General features: G+C 43.8%; 1 protein-coding gene across 2 annotated transcripts in view; it reads left to right on the top strand.

The window, feature by feature from the left end:
• The window catches only part of msh3 (mutS homolog 3 (E. coli)), a 336,423-nt gene that overhangs the window by 124,392 nt on the left and 188,723 nt on the right, over positions 1 to 23,308 (top strand). For both annotated transcript variants that reach the window (XM_078564469.1, XM_078564461.1), the window contains exon 17: positions 20,221 to 20,337. In XM_078564469.1, the coding sequence (XP_078420595.1) occupies positions 20,221 to 20,337 (117 nt within the window). The remainder of the gene's footprint in view (positions 1 to 20,220; positions 20,338 to 23,308) is intronic.

Raw genomic sequence — 23,308 nt, forward strand, 5'->3', positions numbered from 1 at the left:
CCACAGTATTTATGTGGCTAGTCCAGTTCAGTTTCTGATCAATGGTAACCCTTAGGATGTTGATAGTGGGGGATTTAGCGATGGTAATTCCTGCCCAACATCCAGTACTGGATAAGCAGAAATTTCTCCCAATTAAATATTGGGAAGAATGAAGCCATTAAGCTGGATTTTCCTCCCCCCCCCGACACTAAGCGAACCCACATTGGGAGACCCAAACTGGAGGCATGCGGGAGCACAATTTTAAACTTGGCAGGCCATTCTTGATGGATGCCATTTTCTTGGGGTGGGCATCATGACAGGTTGCGACCAACATTTACGTAAGGTGACATCAAGATTGCCATTTAAATGCCTGCTGCAAATTCAGTTTTCACTGACATTGGTAATTTTGTCGCGGCGCCTGGGCTCCAGAAGGCTGTGTGAACTACGGCAGGTAAGTCAGTTTGTGAACCTTGGGGGAAGCCTGCTGTGGAGTCGGGAATCTTCTGACAGGTAAGTTTAAAGGCCTTGTCAACTTTAAATGTCATAATGTGGCCTATGATAATTTAATTATGTTTTAATGCTGTGATTGATCAGAGGGCTTTGTTATTAAAAGGTAAGTGACCATTAAATTGACCAGCATTGTGTAAGTGTTCACATGCATTCAAGTATTTTATCCAGTGGATGAAGTCTGGTTATCCATTCAACAGTAATGGGAATCTGATTTAAATGGGTCACCTGACTGTTAATTCCAATAATTGTATGTCGAGGAAGAATGAGTCTGAAGCTAGCCTGTATCTTAAAACAGGTTTATTTCCAAGACAGCAAAGCAAAGTCACAGACTCTCCCAGTTCCGCCCAGACACTGAGTGAACTGGTTTATACATCCTTACAATAATTCTCTAATCCTTCCCCAATTGGGGACAGCTGTGTTTAATTACTGATTTAAGGCATTCATTTCATTGCAACACAAGGTCAACATTAACAATGACCACTGTGATTTGAATTTTACATTGATTTGAAGTCCAGAGATCTGTTGGGACTTCAAAAACAAAATTGAACAGATGCCAGATTCCTTTGATTGAAAATCCATTGAGCATTTCAAAAAAATAGGAACAGATGGCTGGACAAAGACTATAATGTTTGAGCTCCAGAGGGTTTGTGCACTGTGGTCCCATTATGAATACATAGCTGAGTTCAAAATCCCACTAATGGAATGAGGAGCCTAAAGGACAGGGTCAATACTGTCCACATGTGGGTCAAATTCGGGCTGCTGGCTAGCAAAGGGAATGCTCAGTCACAGTGGTATTTGTATTTGATAGGAGGGCAGGTCCAGCCTGAGGCCTTGTAGGGTGGATCATGGGGTCTGACAGAAACCCCAAGGATGATGTGGAGAGTCTAGGAATCCGGAGGAACCTCGACGTGGATAGGGATTGGTTCGTGGTGGGGTGGAGGGAGAGATGGCGTGCACACTTCCATGATGACAGGGTGATGGGGGAGGGGTCTGTGGCTCAATGTTAGTTGGAAGGCACACAGTGATTTTGGGAGGGTCAAGGGTGTTGAGGGCAAAGTTGAAGGCGAAGGGAGGGTGGACAGTCACAGGTTGAAAAGTGAGGGTCACACATGCTGTGGCTGGCCATTTTCAAAAACTTACTTGAAGCTGCCAGGAATACACATGCAAGTGGGAGAACCTAGTGTGGGGTGGGTAAAGTTTTGGATGTGGACAATCGGAGGAGTAAAAATCTCACTGTTCAACAGCTGTATGAATGAAACTCATGGATACACCAGTTATTACTGTTTGCTTTATTCACATAATTCACTTGGTAGAATGCCTGTGGGTCTCACATATCCAATATTTCTACAACCTCGGGAGCAGGAGAAGAGGATGCAACAAAGGAGGCCTATCGCCGGCCAGCAACTGAGGACACAAGGCCAGCAGCAGGCAGCACCAGAGAAAGTGGTCAGGAGGCAGCAATCCAGGGAAGGCAGAAGAAAAGGTGATCACGAACATGGCAGTGCATCTTTGTGGACAAACTACCTCCAGATGTCCGAGAGGCAATGCCACAGACACCTGAGATGTCCTTGGAGGGGGTCACCAAAATTTAACGGATCCTACAGCAAGACCTGCAGCTACATGGATTTGGCAGCAACCCCATGCCTGCGACTCTCAAAGTGACTTCAGAGCACAGCTGTTTCACTACCGACTACTGCAGGGTTCCAGGGACAACATATGGCATTTCGCAGGCTGCCACATGGGTGCATGAGGGGTGACCAATGCCCTCTTCCATCATGCCAATGAGTTCATTGGGTTCACCACAGGTGATGGCAGTCAGATGACCAGACCAATGGGTTTTGTGACCATCACTCCCTGGAGTTCAAGAAATAATTGTCTGCACTCATGTGGCCATTAGAGCTCCCTGGGAACAGCCAGCGGCATATGTGAACCACAACGGATTCCATTCTATAAACATTCAACTGGTTTGTGACCACAGGTGAAGAATCAAGCAGGTCTTTGCTCATTTCCCAGGGAGCTCTCATGACTTTTGTGGAATTCACAGCTTCCTGAGTTTTTTGCGGCCCCTGCTCAGCTTGACGGTTGGATCATGAGTGACCAGGGCTATCCCCTCCAGACCAGGGTCATGACATTAGTGAGGCATCTCCACAGGGCAGAAGAAGAGTACTACAACACAGCCCACACCTCCACCAAGAGCCGTCATCAAACAGACCAATGGAATGTTAAAAATGAGCTTCCGCAGCCTTGACTGGTCATGAGGGGCTCTGCAGTATGCACCACCCAGAGTTCACAGATAGCTGGGGTATATTGTGCACTCCACACTATGGCCATGCAATTCAGTGAACCCTTAGATCAGGATGACTGTGAGCAGCAACACCCCTCTTCAGATGAGGATGAGTGGGATGAGCCTGAGGAAGAGGACATAAATGTGCATGACTTTCTATTGGATGCCCAGGCCATGGAGAGATGTGTCAAGGTTACCACGGACAATCTCATATACATGAGATTCGCCCAAGATTGAAGAACCATCATACCATTCTTCCATCATCGGGATAGGTTTGCCTGCTTGGGATGTCCACCAACACCTGCCAGTCACCTACTCCCCTAACTCCCAGGAACTACCTCTGAAGCTGCATCCTCTACCACCTAGAATAGCAAGGGGAGTGGACCTCTGCCTCTCACACCCGCTATGGAAGACTGTTACCCAGGACAACTAATCGCCAGTGGACACATGTTAAGCAGCCTATCATGACTGAAATCTCAGAATCTGCTTCATTGTTATAGGTCATTGACTTCATAAGATAGTTCACTTGTCCCTGTGCAACATAATCTCAGACAATTTCCTCGACACTGTATATAATGGAGTGTCCGCAGAGCCTAATCTTCCTCTCTGTCCCACATAGACCATCTATATGGGCACAAACATGAACATTGAATAAAGACTGATGACGAACACAACACCATAGTCTCCTACATAATGAAGGAGATGTCTAACATTCCTGCAGTCATCAATGATTTCCAGCCATGAGGCATGTCAGTATCGTTAGGCCTCTGACTAATCAAGAGCCAAAAAAGGACAATGATGCATACGTGAATACAGCAGAAACAATATAATTTACGATATTTACATGTGCCAAAGTGAATTTTGTAAAAACACTCAATGCCACCTTTGTACTCTGAAATTCTTGAGCTTTCTTTTCTGAACATTACATCTTGGTGCCAACCCGACATCAGGAGCTGAACTGGAGGCAGGCTGTTGAGTATGATGCCCCATTGCCTGCAGTGACTTTCGCCTGTGTCCTCTGGGGCCTTGAGGGCTCCATCCTACTTAGGGTGTCCGGCATGGGTGCCGGGGCAACCTCCTCAGCCATGCCTGCTGGAGGCAATGGGGTCTGTGGCAGTGGGAAGGATGAGAGGCCACTCACACGGTGGGTGCCTGAGATGAAGCCCCTGGGGCAGCTGGTGCATGCTCCTCCTCCATCTGGGTGACATTGGCACCTCCCTGGCCCCTGGGGGGATGTAAAGGTGCCTCATTCTCCTCTTGTCTAACCACAGCTGGCAGGAGCCAATGGCGAGAGTAGCAGAATTGTTACAATGTAGAAGCAGGCTATTCAGCCCATCGTGTCTGCACCGGCTTTCTGAGCATTTTAACTTAGTACAAGCTCCTGCTTTTTCCCCATAACCCTGCACGTTGTTTCTATTTAGATAATCACCTAATGTCCTCTTGAATGCCTCAATTTGAACCTACCTTCACCACACTTCGAGGCAATGCATTCCAAACCCCTAATTACTCACTGTGTGAAAAAAGATTTTTCACCATGTATTTGCTCCTTTTACAAAACACTTTAAAACTGTGCCCTCTGGTTCTTGATCTGTTTATGAGTGGGAATAGTTTCTCCCTATCTACTCTGTCCAGGCCCCTCATTACTTTGAAAACTTCTATCAAGTCTCCTCTCAGCCTTCTCTCCAAGGAAAACAGTCCCAACCTCTCCAATCTTTCCTCATAACTGAAGTGCCTCATCCCTGGAACCATTCTTGTAAACCTCTTCTGCATCCTCTCCAATGCGTTCACATCCTTCTTAGAGTGTGGTGCCCAGAACTGTACACAATACTCCAGCTGAGGTCTAACCAGTTTCTTATATAAGTTCATCATAACCTCCCTGCTTTTGTACTCTATGCCCCTATTAATGGAGCCTAGAATACTGTGTGGTTTAGAAACAGCTCTCTCTACCTGTCCTGCCACTTTAATAACTTATGTACATATACACCCAGGTCTCCCTGCTCCTGCATACCCTTTAGAATAGTATCCTTTATTTTATACTGTCTCTCCATGTTCTTTGTACCAGTGTATCACCTCACACTTCTCTGCATTGAACTTCATCTGCCATCTATTTGCCCACTCCACCAATGTGTCAATGTCCTTTTGAAGTTCTACACTGTGCTCCTCAGAGTTTCTTATTCTCCCAAGTTTTGTGTCGTCTGCAAACTGGAATTGTCCCCTGCACACCAAGATCTAGATCATTTATATATATCAGGAAAAACAAGGGTCCCAATACCGACCCCTGAGGAACCCCACTACAAACCTTCTTCCAGCTTGAAAAATAGCCATTAACCACTACTCTCTGTTTCCTGTCCCTCAGCCAATTTTGTATCCACGTTGCTACTGCCCCTTTTATTCCATGACCTTTAACTTTCCTCACAGGTCTGTTGTGTAGCACTGTATCAAACGCCTTTTGGAAGTCCATTGACACCACATCAACGACCTTGCCCTCACCATCCATCTCTGTTACCTCTTCAAAAAACTCCATCAAATTAGTTAGACACGATTTTCCTTTAACAATTCCAGGCTGACTTTTCCCAGTCAATCCAAATTTTTCCATGTGACTATTAATTTTATCCCAAATAATTGTTTCTAGAAGTTTCCCCACCACCAAAGTTAAACTGACTGGTCTGTAATTGCAGGGCAGTTGTTTACAAGCTTTTTTGAACAAGGGCATAATGTTTGTAATTCTCCAGTCCTCCGGCACCTCTCCCCCGAATCCGGGAAACATTGAAAGATTATTGCTAGTGCCTCTGCAATTTCCTCTCTCACTTCCTTCAATATTCTTGGATGCATCTCATCTGATCCAGGTTCCTTAACAACTTTAAGTACCGACACCTTATCCAATACCTCTTACTTATCAATTGTAAACCCTTCTAGTGACTGAGATTCCTCCTCTCTCACCATGGCCTGGGTAACAGATACAAAGTATTCATTTAACACCTCGGCCATGCCTCTTGCCTTTATGTGTAAATCCCTTTTTTGGTCCTTAATTGGCCCTACCCCTCCTTTTTACTATTGATGTGCTTATCGAATACTTTGGGATTTCTTTTTATGTTAACTGCCAGTCTTTTTTCATAATCCCTCTTTGCTTCTCGTATTTGCTTTCTCACATCCCTTCTGAACCTTTTGTATTCAGCTTGGTTCTCAATTGTATTTTCTACCTGACACCTGTCGTGAGCACACTTTTTCTTCTTTAACTTAATTTCTTTCTCCTTTGTCATCCAGGGAGCTCTGGATTTGTTTGTCCTACCCTTCCCCTTTGCGGGAACATACAAGGATCCATTGTCCTCACCGATATCCAGAATGGAAAACTGGTTAGTGAGCTGGACCTCTGGGAACTCATGAACTACCTGTCTGTTTCTCTTGGACTGCCTGGCGATCACCCATCCTCTATCTGCCTGCTTGCCCCTAACCTGCAGTGTGACCACCTCTCTGAACATGCGATCCATGTAGTTCTCTGCCTCACGGATACACCTCAGTGACTCCAGCCACTGCTCGAGCTCTGAAACGTGGAGCTCAAGCTTGTGCAACTGGTGACGCTTCTTGCACATGGATTCGTCTGGGTTATGAGAACTGTCCATGACTCGCCACATGCCACAGGACGGGCATTCCGCTTGGCTGAGCTGTCATGCCATGCCTTAACCATAAACTTTTAAATCACTTAAACTTTTAAATCCTACTTAATAAACCCTACCAAAATGTACAGTTCCAACTTTATCCTAAACCTTAGGAATAGAATAAACCTTAAACACCTACTAGATACTCACCAGACACTCTTCAACCAATCAAATTGCACCTTCCCTGCGATGTGACAATTTGCTTTTTTTCACTCTCCTTTTGAACTCGTGTGGGCCGGTTCCGAGCAGCTGTCAGGTGAGTGATGTAGGCCGTGCTCCCCAGGCTGTATTAATTCTCTCCCTGCTCTGTGTATCTCCTGCAGGCCTGCCTCTCCGACTGCTCTTCCCGAAGGGAAGTGATCTGGTGTCAGAGCACATGTGGGTCGATTGCTCGACCTGACTCTCCAGTGGTCACCAACCCCTCTACGGAGGAAACCATGCACTCACATGCCTGAGACATGGCGGAACTCATAGCCTGCATGGACTCCTCTGTACTCTGTGCAAAGCTGCACATAACCTCTGTCATCTCTGCTATATGTTCCCCTAACCTCAGCTGCATTTTTAACAGGCTTCTTGTGGCCATGACCAGAGGCCTGTCATCAGTGTGGGGCTCAGTGGGGGCCTCTTCTTCAACAGTCTTCCAAGTGCCTAGGACTTTGGCCCTCACAGCCTCCCTCAGCTGCTGGGTCCTGCCTATGCTGTTTGCCAGAATATGGCCCTCTATTCTAAATTTGATCCTTCCGTGACCTGGGTGTAGCTGTGCTGGTGAAGAGTACGGGAAGAGGCAGTTGACAGTGCATTCTCTGTGTCATCGGTGCCATTGTACCCAAGGATGGAGCCTTTGGTCTCCAGTGGCTGAGACCTGGAGTCTATAGGACTGCCAACCCTCCCTGAATGGCCAGGAGTCTTCCAGAATCAGCATAAATCTCTCTGCTTTTAAAAGCCACCGGGAAATTTTAAAAGGCAGAGGGTTCACTTTTTTTTTAGAAGAGTAAGAGGCGACTTATTTGAAACCTTTAAGATCCTGAGGGGTCTTGACAGGGTGGATGTGGAGAGGATGATTCCTCTTGTGGGAGAATCTAGAACTAGGGGTCACTGTTTAAAAATAAGGGGTCGCTCATTTAAGACAGATGAGGTGAAATTTATTTTCTGAGGGTTGTGAGTCTTTGGAACTCTCTTCCTCAAAAGGTGGTGGAAGCAGAGTCTTTGAATACTTTTAGGCAGAGCTAGATAGATTCTTGATTAACAAGGGGGTGAAAGGTTATCGGGGGTTAGGGAGGAACGTGGGGTTGAGGTTACAATCAGATCAGCCATGATCTTTTTGAATGGTGGAGTAGGCTCGAGGGGCCGAGTGGCCTACTCATGCTCCTAATTCATATGTTCATATATTCGATCCCTCTTTACACCTGTCACTGGGAAAAGAATGAACAAATCGATGACGTGAACATAAATTTGGGCTGATGGGATTGTTTCCCTTCTTTATCTTGGGAAAGACACACATTTCTGAAACTATATAATTCACCTCGCTCAGTGCTTAGAAAATCTCAGATCAGTAAACATGACTGAGCGAGCTCACCAACAGGGTCAGAGCCAGGCTGGGCCGATAGGAGGGAACCACATTTCTGAGCTGCTGTTGTGCTGTGGACTTGGTTCATTCTCTGGACACTTCCAGGTTCTGCAAGTGATGTTAGGGTGGAACGTGTGGCTCTGGCAGTTTGTGCCGTAAGCGTGGGGGCCAGAGTAAAACTGTTAAATATCAACATTTCAAACACATCTCAGTTTGAGTAGATCTGTTGGAAGCGAGAGAGACAGACGGAGCTTTCTGTATCCATGCTAAGATCTGTCTGCTAGTTATAGGCACTGGTTTAGTTATTATCACTGAATTTGGAGGGTAGTCCGAGGAATTTTATGAAGTTTAACATCACATCAGTTGTGAAATTTGATGCAATATTAACTTGGTCAATGCAGTACAAGTGTTGTTTTATTTGTTTTCTTCTAATAATGGGACAATGACACAACTGGTGTTGGAAGCCAGGTGATTGTTGTGGGAGAGAGAAAGAAACTGAAAAGAGAAATAGGTGTCAAAAAACTGATTCTGGGAAAGTGGCCAAGGGAAGTGGGGTGAGGTGGATGAAAAATGGGGCCTGTGAAGGCATTCAATTCTCATGCCATGCCGCCAGCTTTCCGTGATGTCACTCTCGCCGACGTCTCCCAGAATATGTCCAACCTGAGCTGGCAACCCTCAGGGTCTGGATTGCGGGCACCTGTGAAGGAGAACAAAAAGAAACATGCATTTAAGGTTCCACAGTGCCTATGAGCGCAACACAATCCCACACTTGGCCCTGAGTGCTCAATATGGCAGCACCAGGTTGGATCCATTCTCACTCTGAAGCCTTGCCGCTCCAACTTCACTGTCAGTAGCAGATCGGCTTCCCTTTCCCCCAGCGATCTTGGAGGGCTTATTCCTCAGCAGGGCTGAAAACCTTGAGATTGGGCACCCCTCCCCCATCTTCGCCCTTTCCTTTTGATTATGGGGCTGCTGGTCCTGCAGGAGAAAGTGGAGATTTAGGGACTTGACAAATGCCAACTGGCCGCCTTGTCTGCACACATCTCATCACACAAGCTGGCCTGTCGATGTGTTCATTTGTATCCAATCGCTCACTCAAGCCAAACTGTCACATGTTTGGCCTCAAGAGCCATGCAGCCCTGAGGCTGATCGTGCATTCACCCACCTAGCCTAGCTGCACACTCGCTCAAATACATAGCGTGATGCCCACTTAAGAGACAATCCCATGCTACTTACCCAGGAGGATCGAAGGAGGTCATTAACCCTTATCTGGCACTACACCCGTGACCTTGGGTTGAACTCATGGTTGCTAAACTGCTTTGCGATCTCCATCCAGATTGGCTTGGTGAAGAGGGAGGTCTATTATTGCCTTCGCTTGGGAAAAGTACCTCGGCCTGCAGGAGAATCTGCAGGAAGGCATTGCTGAACCGTGGGGCGGGGCTTTGTTTTTGCAGCGGCATCTTGAATTGTATTTGTAAAGGACTTGGACGTGATGGGCGAGTTGGGGGAGTTCCCAGGACAACAGATTTTAATATGGGGAGAGTGATTGGGGGGTGGGGGGGGTGCGGTGGTGGTGGGGATAGGTTTGAGTAGACCTGAGGGTTATGAAGGGTTGCAAAAACAAATTGACGAAACTGCAGAATGAATGGAGGTAGATGTGGAACGTATGGCCTTGATGCAGTGTCTCCCTGCTTGTCCAGGTGGCTCACTTATAGCCTGCCTGGACCTGAACTGTCACCTGATGACAGGATTCTCCAGCGGAAACCTGCCCCTGCCATGAATTTGCATGTGTTTCATGTGCCTGCCGCTGGTCCTTTAAATTTTCATATGAACCGCATTTGAACGTGGCTCCTGGCACTAAAGCGGAAGTGGTGCCCTCTTCTGGTTCTGCTGTTGGGAACGGCGCACCATTGATTAAATTCTGCCCAGAGAGTTGGGATGAATGGGTCATTTTCACATTGGGAAATTGTAATTACTGGAGTGCCACAGGGATCAGTGCTGGGGCCTCAGCTAATTACAATCTATATTAATGACTTTGATGAAGGTACAGAGCGTATTGTAGCTAAATTTGCTGACAATAGAAAAGATAAGTAGGAAAGCAAGTTGTAAGGAGAATATAAAGAGTCTGCAAAGGTATATAGATAAGTTAAGTGAGTGGGCAAAAATTAGGCAGATGGAGTATAATGTGGTATTATGTGAAGATGTCCACTTTGGTAGGAGGAAAAGAAAAGCAGAATATTATTTATACGGAGAGAGGCAATACAGAAGGATCTGGGCGTCCTCATACCTGAATCACAAAAAGTTAGCACACAGCAAGTAATTAGGAAGGCAAATGGAATGTTGGCCTTTATTGCAAAGGGGGTTGGAGTATAAAAGTAAGGAAGTGTTGGTGTTGGTGAGAATCAAGTGAGTACTGGAGTACTGTGTACAGTTTTCATCTCCATATTTAAGGAGGGACATACTTCCATTGGAGGCAATCCAGAGAAGGTTCACTAGGTTGATTTCTTAGGAAAGATTGAACAGATTGGGCTTTAAGTCATTGGAGTTTGGAAGAATGAGAGGTGACCATATTGAAACATATGAGATTCTGAGGGTGCTAGACAGGATAGATGCTGAGAGTATGTTTTCCTTCGTGGGGAATCTAGAACTAGGGGGCACAGTTTCAGAATCAGGTGTCTCCCATTTAAAACAGATGAGGAGGAATTTCTTCTCTGAGGGTGTTCAATCTTTGAAACACTCTACCCCAGAAGATAGTGGAGGCTGGATCGTTGTCTAGCTCAGCCTTCAATATGTTCAGATTTTTGATCTACAAAAGAGCCTAGGTTTATGTGGGGCCAGGCAGGAAAGTGGAGTTGCGGCCATGCTGAGATCAGCTATGATCTCATTGGATGGTTGAGCAGGCTGAAAGTGTTGAATGGCTTACTCCTCCGATTTCTTTTGTTTATATGTTCTTATTGGATACCAATGAGCTTTCAAAAGTTAATTGAACATGTAGAGATTGTCTCTGAGAGCTAGCATGGACATTACAGGCTGAATGGCCTCCTGTGCTGTAACCATTCTATGATTCCAATAGAGCTCGAATTAAAAAAAAATAACTTTTTTCAACCTGATATTTTAAATGAATGGTGCAACTTTTATGATTCATACATGAAAATCGTAATATTTTTGAATTACCAGCTTTATTGCCATGTAATGAGCTGCTTGAGCTTGCCAATTTGGGAACAGTTGCTATTTTTTAAAGCTTAATCTCTGTTCACTGATGCAGGTATTTGTCACGCAACTTTTGTTTTTCACCATTCTCTGGCTTTGAAAACAGAATGATGGTGTCCTTTCTTTGACAGTGTTCATCTGTTTCTATTGCTGTTGCTCTTCAAAAATCTTGCTTTGAATTGCACTGTGAGCTACAGGCTCTGCTACAAACTGGTCACTTCTTCTCTGCCAGAGCAATCTTCTTGTTAAAAAGCTCATAGAGAATAAGGCCATTTTAGATCAGTGGCAGAATGTTCTTATCATATGTATGCAGTTACTGCAAATATGTATATAATTAAACCCAGTGGCGAGCTTTTATTTTGAGAGAGATCATAATGTTATTATAGTGTAGTTATTGTGAGTTCTTCCTGCTCGCAAAGCATGCAATGCGATAGTATAATCTAGGCCTTCATCTTTACTGGCCTACAGGGGTTATGTGAATTGAGTTCTTTTTTGAGATTATGCATTCCAAATGCCATTATGAAAATAATAAAATTAAATCTTATTCAGACAATGTTATTTCTTCTTGTACATTTTAAGCACAGTGTTCTGTGCTGCAGTCTATACACTAAAGCAAGGGCGTCCAGCAGGGTTGCTGTTCTTCAGATAGAGCTCCCTACACTGAGCATTTCATGGGTTTTAGCAAATATAAATTGATACGTGTGTTAAACAGAAAATGCATGCTCTCATCAGGGGAAACCCCCCCTGGAGATATTTCTGTGCTTGTGGGGAGAAGAACTTAACAGAATTTTGATAAAAAATTAATAAATACCTAAAATTAATAAAGCCTGTCATTTAAACTGTGAAGCTTCAACTTTAATGCACTGTTGTCCTCGGCCATCTTCCCGGCAAGTTCCAATGTATTACACACCTCCTAGCTTTATTCCCATCTTTCCTAATAATGTACAGTTTGAATCTCCCTGGTTTGCCTTTGCTTTGCTCCTGGTATTGGGATTGCCCTAGCCAAAGTTCGAACTATATATTTTCAGTGAGTAAGATCAATGTGCGTAATTTCTTTTTGTCCTTATCGACGTTTTCAGAACATTTGACCATGTCATCTTTCTCCATTGCTGCCTTTTTGTTGTTCAGATTGTGAGACTGCTCTTGAGTTCTTCCACTTGCACCTATCAGAACACATTCAATGCTTCTCTTTCCTATGCTGCACCTTCAACTCTGGAGTACAGGGATCTAATCCTTGGCCCCTGGTCCTCCATCACCCTCATCTATGTGCTGTGTCTTAGTAGCATCATCTGCAGGCAGTGGACTTCATATCCATGCTGAAGACTTCCAGCTCCACACCTTCATCACTGTGCTTGATACTATGACTACCTATGATACTATGGCTATCTACTTCCTTACTTGTGACTCCAGCCCAATCTAGACTGTGCAAAACATTGACATCCTGTTTCACCTGACCTGAGATTCACAGATGACATTGTCAACTTTGCTTATTTCTGCCTCTGAAACATAATCTGTCTTGGCACCTAGCTTAGTCCATACACTGCTGAATCTTTCCTTCCAAACCTTCAGGCTCGATAAACTTGTGCTACCTCCTTCTCTAAACCTTTTTATTCATTCAGTGACCTGTTTGTCCATCCCTATTTGACCTTGTTCAGAGGGCATTTAAGAGTCAGCCACATTGCTGTCACATGTCGGCCAGACCAGATTTCCTTCCCTAAAGGGGATTAGTGAACCAGATGGGTTTTTACAACAATCGACAATGGCTTCATGGTCATCATTAGACTTTTAATTCCAGATTTTTATTGAAATCAGATCCCGCCATCTGGTGAGATTCGAATCCAGGTCCCCAGAACATTACCCTGGGTCTCTGGATTACTAGTCCAGCGACAATACCATTGCGCCATTGCCTTCCCCACATCCACATTTGAAATCCTTCCCTAAAGCACCTTTTTCTGACCAAGCTTTCAACGCTGTCCCTCCATAGTTTGGCATCTGTTCTCCTAGCTCTTCCTGTTGATTTTCTTTTCTCCCTGCGCCCCCTCTCTTAACATGCTTTGAGATATTTTCTATGTTTCAGGTGCAAGTTGAGTTTTTCAGGTTTAGACAAAAATAAATGCATTTTCCTCTTTTATTCTGTTTTATTTTTCATTTGAATTGTTTTGCCTTTATAATGCAGCTGAAGATCATTTCATAAATGAACTCGCACAAAAAGCTAAGGGAGGTAATCAGTGATTTTGAGAGGATACGCCTGTGTGTAGGGCTGCCTTCAGTCGTGCCAAAACATGCACTTTCTTTGTAAATCGGAAGTTGTTGACCAGGGTTCTGACACTTTCATGACACAGTTGTTTTTCCTCAGCGTGGCTGTTGTAGTGGTCAACACCACCGCGTCTCCCCGCTCCCCACTCCTCCCTGCCACTCCGCCCTGCATTTGGTTGATGCTTTTCCAGTCAGCAGTGGGAGAAACTGCTTATATAGCTCCCATTTTCAGTGAGATTTATGTGATTTTGAATAAAATGGAATAGATGCTGATCCATAGAGGAAGAGATTAGGAGGGATGATCCGTTAAACTAAGACTCCATCTGCCAACTTGGGTGGATGTAAAAGATCCCATTCACTATTATAGAATGAATATCAGCTCAGCTACACTGAAAGATCCCAAAGTCCTTACTATATTGCAGCAACCAATTGATTCTTAAATGAATCTAGAATTGTTGCCTCTAGTGTTCTACCAAGGAGTCCATCCTATGCAGTGATCACTCTTTTTGTGTTATTAAGTGTCCTGAATTTGCCTTTTGCTAGTTTCGGTTTGTGTTCTTTCGTGATTTTTCTGGATTTACCTTTTCTGTGGTGTTTAGTATTGTGTATACCTCCTATAGGATCATCTCTCAGAAGCTTCCTTTCCAGTTTTTCCTCTCAAATTTGCTTGGTGGGGTAAGTGTTTATAAGCCTATTTAATAATATAGGGGAGGTGGCAATGGGGGCGGGGAGGAAGATAGGGTTTTCTGGAGTGTTGGAGGAATTGGCCCAGAATCCTATTTAAGGGGAGAGGGTCAGACTGGGAGGGTAGTACCTTCCCCTCAAAGACAGGAAGTTAGTAGTTCTGGACCTACTGCAAGGACTTGAGAACATAATCCAGATAGACATTCAGTGCACTACTGAGAGAATGATACGCTGTTGGAAATGAGGTTGGATGAGATGTTAAACCAAGTTCTCTTCTTTTGGTTAGGTATAAAAGATACCATAATGCTGTTTGAAGTAGAGCTGGAGTTTTGGTGTCCTGACCAATATTTAACCAATGCCACTGTAACAGATTATCCGGTCCTGTATCTCATTAGCTTTTGCGGGTTCTTTCTATGTGAAATTGGCTGCCTCAATTACCCACATTACAACAGTGTAATTCCTTCCTAAAGTACTTTACAAAACTTGCTTCTGATATCACAGGTATCAAAAACAATATTTCTGGAAAAACTGAATAGTCATCTTTCCTAGCTCATTCAAATCAATACAAAATGTCCACATTGGAAACTTTAGCTGCTCTTTCTCTTCACAATTTGCTTTTATTTCTAAAGGAATAGAGTATAAAAATAGGGAAGTGTTGTTGCAACTGTACAAGGCATTGGAGAGACCCCACCTGGAGTACTGTGCACAGTTTTGGTCCCCTTACTTGAGGAAGGATGTAGTTGCACTGGAGACGGTTTAGAGGAGGTTCACTAGATTGATTCCAGATATGTGGGGCTTGTCTTATGAGGAGAGATTGAGCAGTTTAGGCCTATATTCGCTAGAGTTTAGAAGGATGAGAGGAGATCTAATTGAGGCATATAAGATGCTAAAGGGGATGGACAAAGTAGATGTGGAGCGGATGTTTCCCCTTCAGGGGCATTCTAGAACAAGGGGCCATAGCTTTAGGCTAAGGGGTGGTAGATTTAAATTAGAGATTAGGAGGAATTACTTTTCTCAAAGGGTCGTGAATCTGTGGAATTCACTACCTCAGAGTGCAGTGGATGCCAGAACGCTGAATAAATTTAAGGAGGAGATAGACAGATTTTTAATTAGTAACAGGTTGAAAGGTTATGGGGAGAGGGCGGGAAATTGGAGTTGAGGCCGAAATAAGATCAGCCATGATCATAATGAATGATGGAGCAGGCTCGAGGGGCTGAATTGCCTACTTCTGCTCCTAGTTCTTATGTGAGTGACCTGCTGTTTCCAGCATTTTCTGTTTTGCTTCAGATTTCCAGAAACTGCAGATTATGATCTTTTGTTCAGAACAAATAATGTTTTGTGCAGCTTTATGATAAATGTAGGAAGTTGGTTAAGAGATCCTTTTTATCAGGAAACAATCAATAGTTCATGTATAAATCCAATTAAGAACAGTATACATAACTTGCCATCAATACGACTGACTGCTTTCCACAGATACAACAGGGAACTTGCGTCTCTAGTGAGAGATAAACGATTCACAAGGACAAGCCAAACAGATTTGTTAGTTAATTGGTTCAGTGTTGTCGCCATTGAACAAACAAGTTTTTTTTCATCTCACAAGGAGTTGCTGGTGGTTGAATCATTGAGGCTGCCTGCTGACACTTTAAATCAGACACCATTTAAACGTAAGGAAATAGACAACCATTATTTTGTCACAGCATGTATATTTAATAGATCATCACATTTAAATGAGATAAGATTCATTTCTCAAAATTTATATCAGGCATACTAGATGGGGTTTTCCACTGCCCGCCCACTGCCAGGGTTGTTCAGCCCTGTCGAAAGTCGATGGGCTTTTGCCTGGGCTGTTGAATCTCCCGCGGCCTGTCCTGCCTCGACAGGGCTGGAAAAACCCAAAACCCGGCCACTATTTTTCCTGTACAAAATTTTATGTTGTAAGTTATAGTGCTTTTCTCCCTTTCCAAGAGGTTGCAGGGCCTTTTTTTAGGGAATTACATTCTGGATATATTCAGGATTGGTTGAGCGGAGTCAAAGGTGGTTGTGATTTCTGTAATTAGGGAATATTTTGTAGCTTTAAGTTTCTTCATACTAAGATGGGGAGCCATGTCCAACAATAATGAATGCCCTGCATTCTCAGCTGAGCGTGTTTTTTAATAGCATTGCCCGCCGCTGGGATAGTCCAGTCCTGCTGAAAGTTAAGGGACCTTTGGCTGGGCTGCTGCATTCCCTGTGGTGGGTCCGGAAAATCCCAGCCTTTATGTCCTTAATGAGAAGATAAAGCATCTTCAACCTAATTGCACTTAAGAAATGAATGGCTGATTAGAGGAGGATTGCAAATGTAACATCCTTGCTTAAAAAAAGGGGAGAGTGATAAACTCAGGAAGTACAGATGGTGGGGATTCTTTAGAAGACAATAGCTTGGGGCAAAATTAATTGGCTTTTGGAAAAGGATGGGTTGTTCAAGGAAAGTGAGGGTGGATTTGTTAAAGGCATGTCGTATTTGACTAACTTGGCTGAGATCTTTGATGAAGTAATGGAGAAGGTTGATAAGGGAGGGTAATGCAGCTGATGTTTTATATATATATATATATATACATATAGATTTTCAAAAGACTTGTGACAAAACACCACATAGGCTTGGTAACAAAAGTAAAATCCATGGGATTAAAAGAGACAGTGACAGCAAAATTGAATGAGTAAAAAGCCGAGACTAGTGTTGAATGGTTGTTTTTCAGATTTGAAGCACGAATGCAGTGGCATTCCACAGAGGCTGGTTTTAGGAGCACTATTCTTTTAGATATATATTAATAACTTGGGCATCATTTCAAACTTGGAAATGGAGTGAGTAGTGCACGGGATAGTAACAGTCTTCAGGTGGACATAGACAGGCTAGAGAAAAAGACCAACACATAGCAGGTGAAATCTAATGCAGAGATTGTGAAGTGATACATCATGGTATGAAGAATGAGGAGAGGCAATAGGAACTAAGTGGTACAATTTTAAAGGGGCTTCAGGAACAGAACAAATTGAGATATCTGTTTAAAAGCATATGGAATCCGTGGCATTATTAATAAAGGAAGAGAGTACAAGAGCAGATAAGTTATGATAAAGCTTTATAAAACATTGGGCAGGATTTTTAGGTGTGTGCGGCATGATCGGCGAGCCTGGGAGAGGCCGGGAAACAGACCACCTGCGATCGGCCCCCGACTGTGATTTCACGCTGCCTGGCCAATTAACGGCCAGCCAGCAAGCATGAAGCACGTGCTGAAATGCTCAGGGCATCCGGGGTGGGGGCGGGCACTGATGTAAGCACGGGCGAGTGTGGAATGAAAGCTCCCTGAAGGCAGAGAGCTGCCTCAGGGAGCTGAACACTTCAAAACAATTAAATAAAGATCTTAAAATCCGGAAAAAAATGTCCATGTGCCAGAATCAGTCACCTGAACATGTACGTGATGAAAATTCTGCCCATACATTTTTTATTTAATAATGGAAACCTCATCCCGCCCTTGGATAAAGTTTCATCAAAAATGCAGAGTCAGCCAGGCAGATTCGCCCGTCCGCCAACCGTAAGGTTGGATGAGCCATGAAAAATCGGGGACAATTGGAACCTTAGCATCTTTAATTGTCAGCGGGCGTTCTTCCGACACCCGCGTACACCCACTGACTGAAATATTGCACGAGCGTGGGATGACGTTGGGACACTCGCCCAATGTCATCACGCGCGACTTCGCATCCGATCGGGTCGGGCGTGCGCCCGCGTGCTGACCTAAAAATTCTGCCCATTATTTTATCGCCTACTCAGCTCCTGACCTCATTACAGCCTTGGTTCAAACATGGACAAAAGAGCTGAACTCCGAGGTGAGGTGAGAGTGACTGCCCTTGACCAAGTGTGGCATCAGGGAGCCCTAGCAAAACTGGAGTCAATGGGAATCAGGGGGAAAACTCTCTGCTGGTTGGAGTCATACCTAGCACAAAGGAAGATGGTTGTGGTTGTTGGAGGGCAGTCACTGCAGGAGTTCCTCAGGGCAGTGTCCTAGGCCCAACCATCTCTAGCTGCTTTATCAGTGACCTTCCATCACAAGGTCAGAAGTGGGGATGTTCGCTGATGATTGCACAATGTTCAGCACCATTCACTACTCCTCAGATACTGAAGCAGTCCATGTCTAAATGCAGCAAGACCTGGACAATATCCAGGCTTGGGCTGAGAAATGGCAAGTAACATTCGCGCCACACAAGTGCCAGGCAATGACCATTTTTAACAAGAGAGAATCTAACCATCTCCCATTAACATTCAATGGCATTACCATCGCTGAATCCCCCATCATCAATATACTGGGGGTTACCATTGACCAGAAACTGAACTAGACTAGCCATATAAATACCACAGGAGCGGAATCCTGTGGCGAATAACTCACCTCCTGACTCCCCAAAGCCTGTCCTCCATCTACAAGGCACAAGTCAGGAGTGTGAGGGAATACTCTCCACTTGCCTGGATGAGTGCAGCTCCAACAACAAGCTTGACACCATCTAGGACAAAGCAGCCCGCTTGATTGGCACCCATCCACAAATATTCACTCCCTCCACCACCGACAAACACTGGCAGCAGTGTGTACCATCTACAAGATGCACTGCAGAAACTCACCAACGATCCTGAGACAGCACCTTCCAAAACCACGACCTCCACCTCCTGGAAGGACAAGGGCAGCAGATGTATGGGAACAGCACCATCTGGAAGTTCCCCTCCAAGCCACTCACCATCCTGACTTGGAAATATATCGCTGTTCCTTCACTGTCGTTAGGTCTAAATCCTGGAACTCCCTCCCCAACAGCACTGTGGGTGTACCTACACCACATGGACTGCTGCGATTCAAGAAGGCAGCTCACCACCACCACCTCAAGGGCATTTGGGGATGGTCAATAAATGCTGGCCTAGCCAGCGACACCCACATTCCATAAATGAATAAAAGGAAAGGCTAGAGTGTTGTGTGTTCTGTTCTGGGCACCATGTTTTAGGCAGAATGTCAAGGCCTTAGACAGTGTGCAGAAGTGATTTACTAGAATGGTACCAGGGATGAGAAATTTAAATTATGTGAAGAGATTGGAGACTGGGATTGTTCTGCTCAACAGAGAAGGTAAGAAAAGATTTGATAGAGATCTTGAAAATCCTGATTTTGATAGTATAAACCAAGAGAAACTTTCCAATGGCTGTCATGTCAGTAACCTGGAGATAGCGATTCAGGATGATTGACTCAACCAGAAGTGACATGGGGGAACATTTTTTTGATGCAGTGAGTTTGTTATGACCTGGAGTGCACTTCATGAAAGGGTGGTGGAAATAGATTGGTTGGTAACATTCAAAAGAGAATTGGATAATTTTTGAAGGGGGAATAATTACAGGACAATTGGAGAAGAACAGGGTGGTGGGAGTAATTGAATACCAAAGTGCTAGCACAGGGCCGATGGGCTGAATGGCCTTCATCGGTATCATTCAATGATTTTTCAGCTTATACGTAGTATGATCAATTGTGTAAATATTATTTACTGACTGATGGTGTAAGTAGTTTGTCTCAGAACACCGCACAAATTCTACCTTTATTGAATGCCATGTGACCTGTTGCATAACTATTGCAATTTTCCATTAGAAAAATTTTGGAGATGATTCAAACATTGTTTTCTGAGCAGTGACTAAAACTTGCTGGGGGAAATCGCTTGCCTTACTGATTGAGAATTCCACGTTTCATGTTGCGCTTGTTTCGCTGTCTGGCCAATGTGCCCATTCATTACTGTAGATGAAAGGAAGGTTCTGATATTAAATTGGGGATGCTTCTTCAAAGCTTATCTATTAATTGTGCCCTGAGGTGTGTGAGCCTCAGTTACCAAGTGCTTCCTCTGTATATATCTATTCCTCTATAATGAACAGCACACAAAGTGGTTCTGTGTAATGGCACTTCTGTTTTTTTTAATCATTCTTTTCAAGGCTAATTCAGAAAGAAGTCTTTGTGAATCTGACTTCCTTCACTAGTGACATAACTGATTGCTTTAGTAACCTTGGCTCCCTTTCTTTTTATCTGCAGCACAAAAGCCGTCATCCGTTTCCATACCCCATTCATTGTGGAGCAGTATAAGCGTCTGTGCCAGCTTCGAGAGCAGCTTATTCTCGACTGCAATGCAGAGTGGCTGAAATTGCTGGAGTATGTCTTGGGTATTAAGTCTGAATTGAAACTGTTTGTTGTTGAAGTTAGATAATAGAAATGTCAAATTAAATTAAAACATTCATTAACTGCATCTACAAAAGTAAAAAAAAAAGTCTATTCCGAGATCCCAAAGTGTAAACATATTGTTGAAGCTTCGTATTTCTGCTGCTCATGCAGTATTAGAAAGCAAGGCATACAGTAACCAAATATAGAGAAATTGGCATTTCAGATATAATATGAACCAAATAGTTGCACTTTATAGATATATCACATTAAACACATTATTAGCATATAATATTATAATATTAGCATATACACGGCAACTAGTTTGATATTGGCAAAAATACATTTTGGTTGAAAATAATCATCAGAAATATCCAACCAATTAAATCAAAGACCGACTTGTCAGTAACTGGAATGAACTTCCATCAACAAATTTATTGGGATTGTTTGATAGCAGAAGTGCTTGTTAAAAAAGCTAGTTTGAAGAGTTTTGGTTTAAATGCAATGTTGTGGTATTGCAGTTTGAGATACAAATGTAAAGACTTCCCTTTTGTCAGCATCAGTTGATGTGAAAGTAGTCTGCCCCTTGGACATGGGTCATATGTGGCATGACAGAAATCATGAAGATGCATGCCCTTGCAGGAGGCTGCTGTAAATATCCACTAATATCTCCAGTTTAATTGAGTTGGGTTGGCTGTGTGGCATAGTTGTGATTTCATAAAGGTTTCTGCTACTTCCATTAACCGAAAATACACACAAAATATCAATTTAAAGAGGTTTTGATGCCTCTGTAAATTTGCTAGGATCATTCTTGAACTTTGTTTATAAACACACAACTCAGGAATGTCATCTCCAGTATGACTACATCATTTAAATTGCTAAAATATAATAATTCAGGTAAAACAAAATTGATGCTCAGTTCTTCCAGATTGCAGTGATTGATTTTCCTCCTCCTGAAACAGCAGTGCTATGAATAATTATTGAAAAGGATCATGAAAAAAATACAAGTAGTGTTGATGTTATTTGACCCATTTAGGTAACCCTTTGAAGAAACTATATCACCAGAACACTATACTGCCTTTTCAATGATTCCCAAGTTTCTTTTTCCATTACTCTAACTGGATGACTATTTCATGTATTAATCACTGTTTTTGTGAAGGTTGCTTCCTGATATTGGTCCTGAACTTGCCCTTTGTTAGTTTATATCCATATTTCTTTGTGCAACAGTTATAGCTTAATGTGAAATTGTCCAGTGGATTAATCTTTTCAATTCTACTTAGTTTCTTTCATATATTGGAGACCTTCTCGTCTCATCTCGTACTTTACTTGTTACAAGGCTAAAAAGTCCAAGAGGTAGAAATGGAATTTTGTTGTTCTTGTTATACGTGTGCAAAATGACTCTCTGCTTTTGTTATCACTTTGTAACGTTGATGCTCTGCCATTATATTAATAACTATGCAGTTGAAGCTTGTAGATGATGGAGAATTGCAAATGTTTGAGAGTGGATATGTGGAAATGGGGAAGAGCCACTTAGGAAGACGGGAGATCAGGAAATAACTGTGGGATCTTCCATACCCTAGATTTTAAAATTCTCCATTTCAACCACTATATTGTGATACATTCAGCAGTGTAGCACGCCACTCGTCTCGAACAATGCCCATACGAATAAAGGCTAGTGTTGACCAGGATACCAGAATCCCTGAAGCATTAATGTTCTTTGAATAGTGGCATGAAATGGTTTTTGTCCACCGTATTAGGCAAATTTAAATTCGCATCAGAAAAATGATTTGCTCGGACAACTGCAAACATGTTTATTTCCAAGCATTATGGAATTTTAAAAATGTTAGAAACTGGAATTAAGTGAACCATCCTGAATAAGGTTGAAAGAATAGGAAATTAATGGGCTGTAACCTCCGAGCTCCCCAGCATCAGATTTTGGGAGTACCCCAGAGGGAGATGCACTGGGGAATCCCCCTCAGAAGCTCCCAGGTAAGGGTTTGTACAGCAATTGCCCAGAAGTGCACAGTTGGGACAATTACCCTGCGCTGGGAACCATCTGAAAATGCGGTTTAAATTGCAAACATTGGATGGTTCCGCCAGGGTTCCACCAATAGTTACTCAGAAAAAGTCAAAAGAATTAAAACCTCTTTTAACTTCTGTATACCAATTGTAAAGACCCAGACCGACCCCATGGGACTACTCCTCGCCTCCCCGACCTCCGACACCCACCAAGGGTCTCCCCCCCAACACCTCTGACTGCCTCCACCCCCCTGACCTCAAACACACCCCGACACCCTCTGACCTCTGACACCACCCCCACCTCCCCACCCCTCCTATCCTCCTGGCCTCCAAGCCCACCCAACTCCCCACAGACCTCCGCCCCCCCCCAAAATAAAAAGGAGCATGGCCTCCTTGAATCCGCCGGAGCTGCACTTCCCCGGGGCCTGCGAGGAATCTTTCGATGCAGGCCCCAAGCAGCTCTGGCGAACAGAAGGGTCAGCGTAATTTTCAAGCCAGGTAAGTGTGCATTTACTTCTCCTAATTCCATCTGGCCAGCACTTTACGGCCCAATGTTTCTTTCAGTTAACTATCTAACTGAAAAATCTTAATGGTACCTCAAGTTGAGCAAAACACATTCAATTGTCGCCTTTACACATTTGCAAAACCCACAAAAACTATGGGGTTTTTGCACAAGGTGGGTGGTTTTACAGAATCACAGAATTGTTACAATGCAGAAGGAGGCCATTCCGCCCATTGTGTCTGCCCCTGCCCTCTGAATGAGCAATTCACTTAGTGCCATTCCTCTGCCTTCTCCCATAACCCTGCATATTCTTCCTTTTCCGATAGCATTCAAAAGGGAATTAACCTGTTTCCATTGAACCTTCCTCCACCGCACTATCAGGCAATGCATTCCAAGCCTTAACCACTCGCTGTGTGAAAAAGCTCTTTCTCGTATCGCTTTTGC

Source organism: Cetorhinus maximus, chromosome 2 (genome assembly GCF_964194155.1).
Source record: "Cetorhinus maximus chromosome 2, sCetMax3.hap1.1, whole genome shotgun sequence".
Taxonomy (NCBI): Eukaryota; Metazoa; Chordata; class Chondrichthyes; order Lamniformes; family Cetorhinidae; genus Cetorhinus; species Cetorhinus maximus.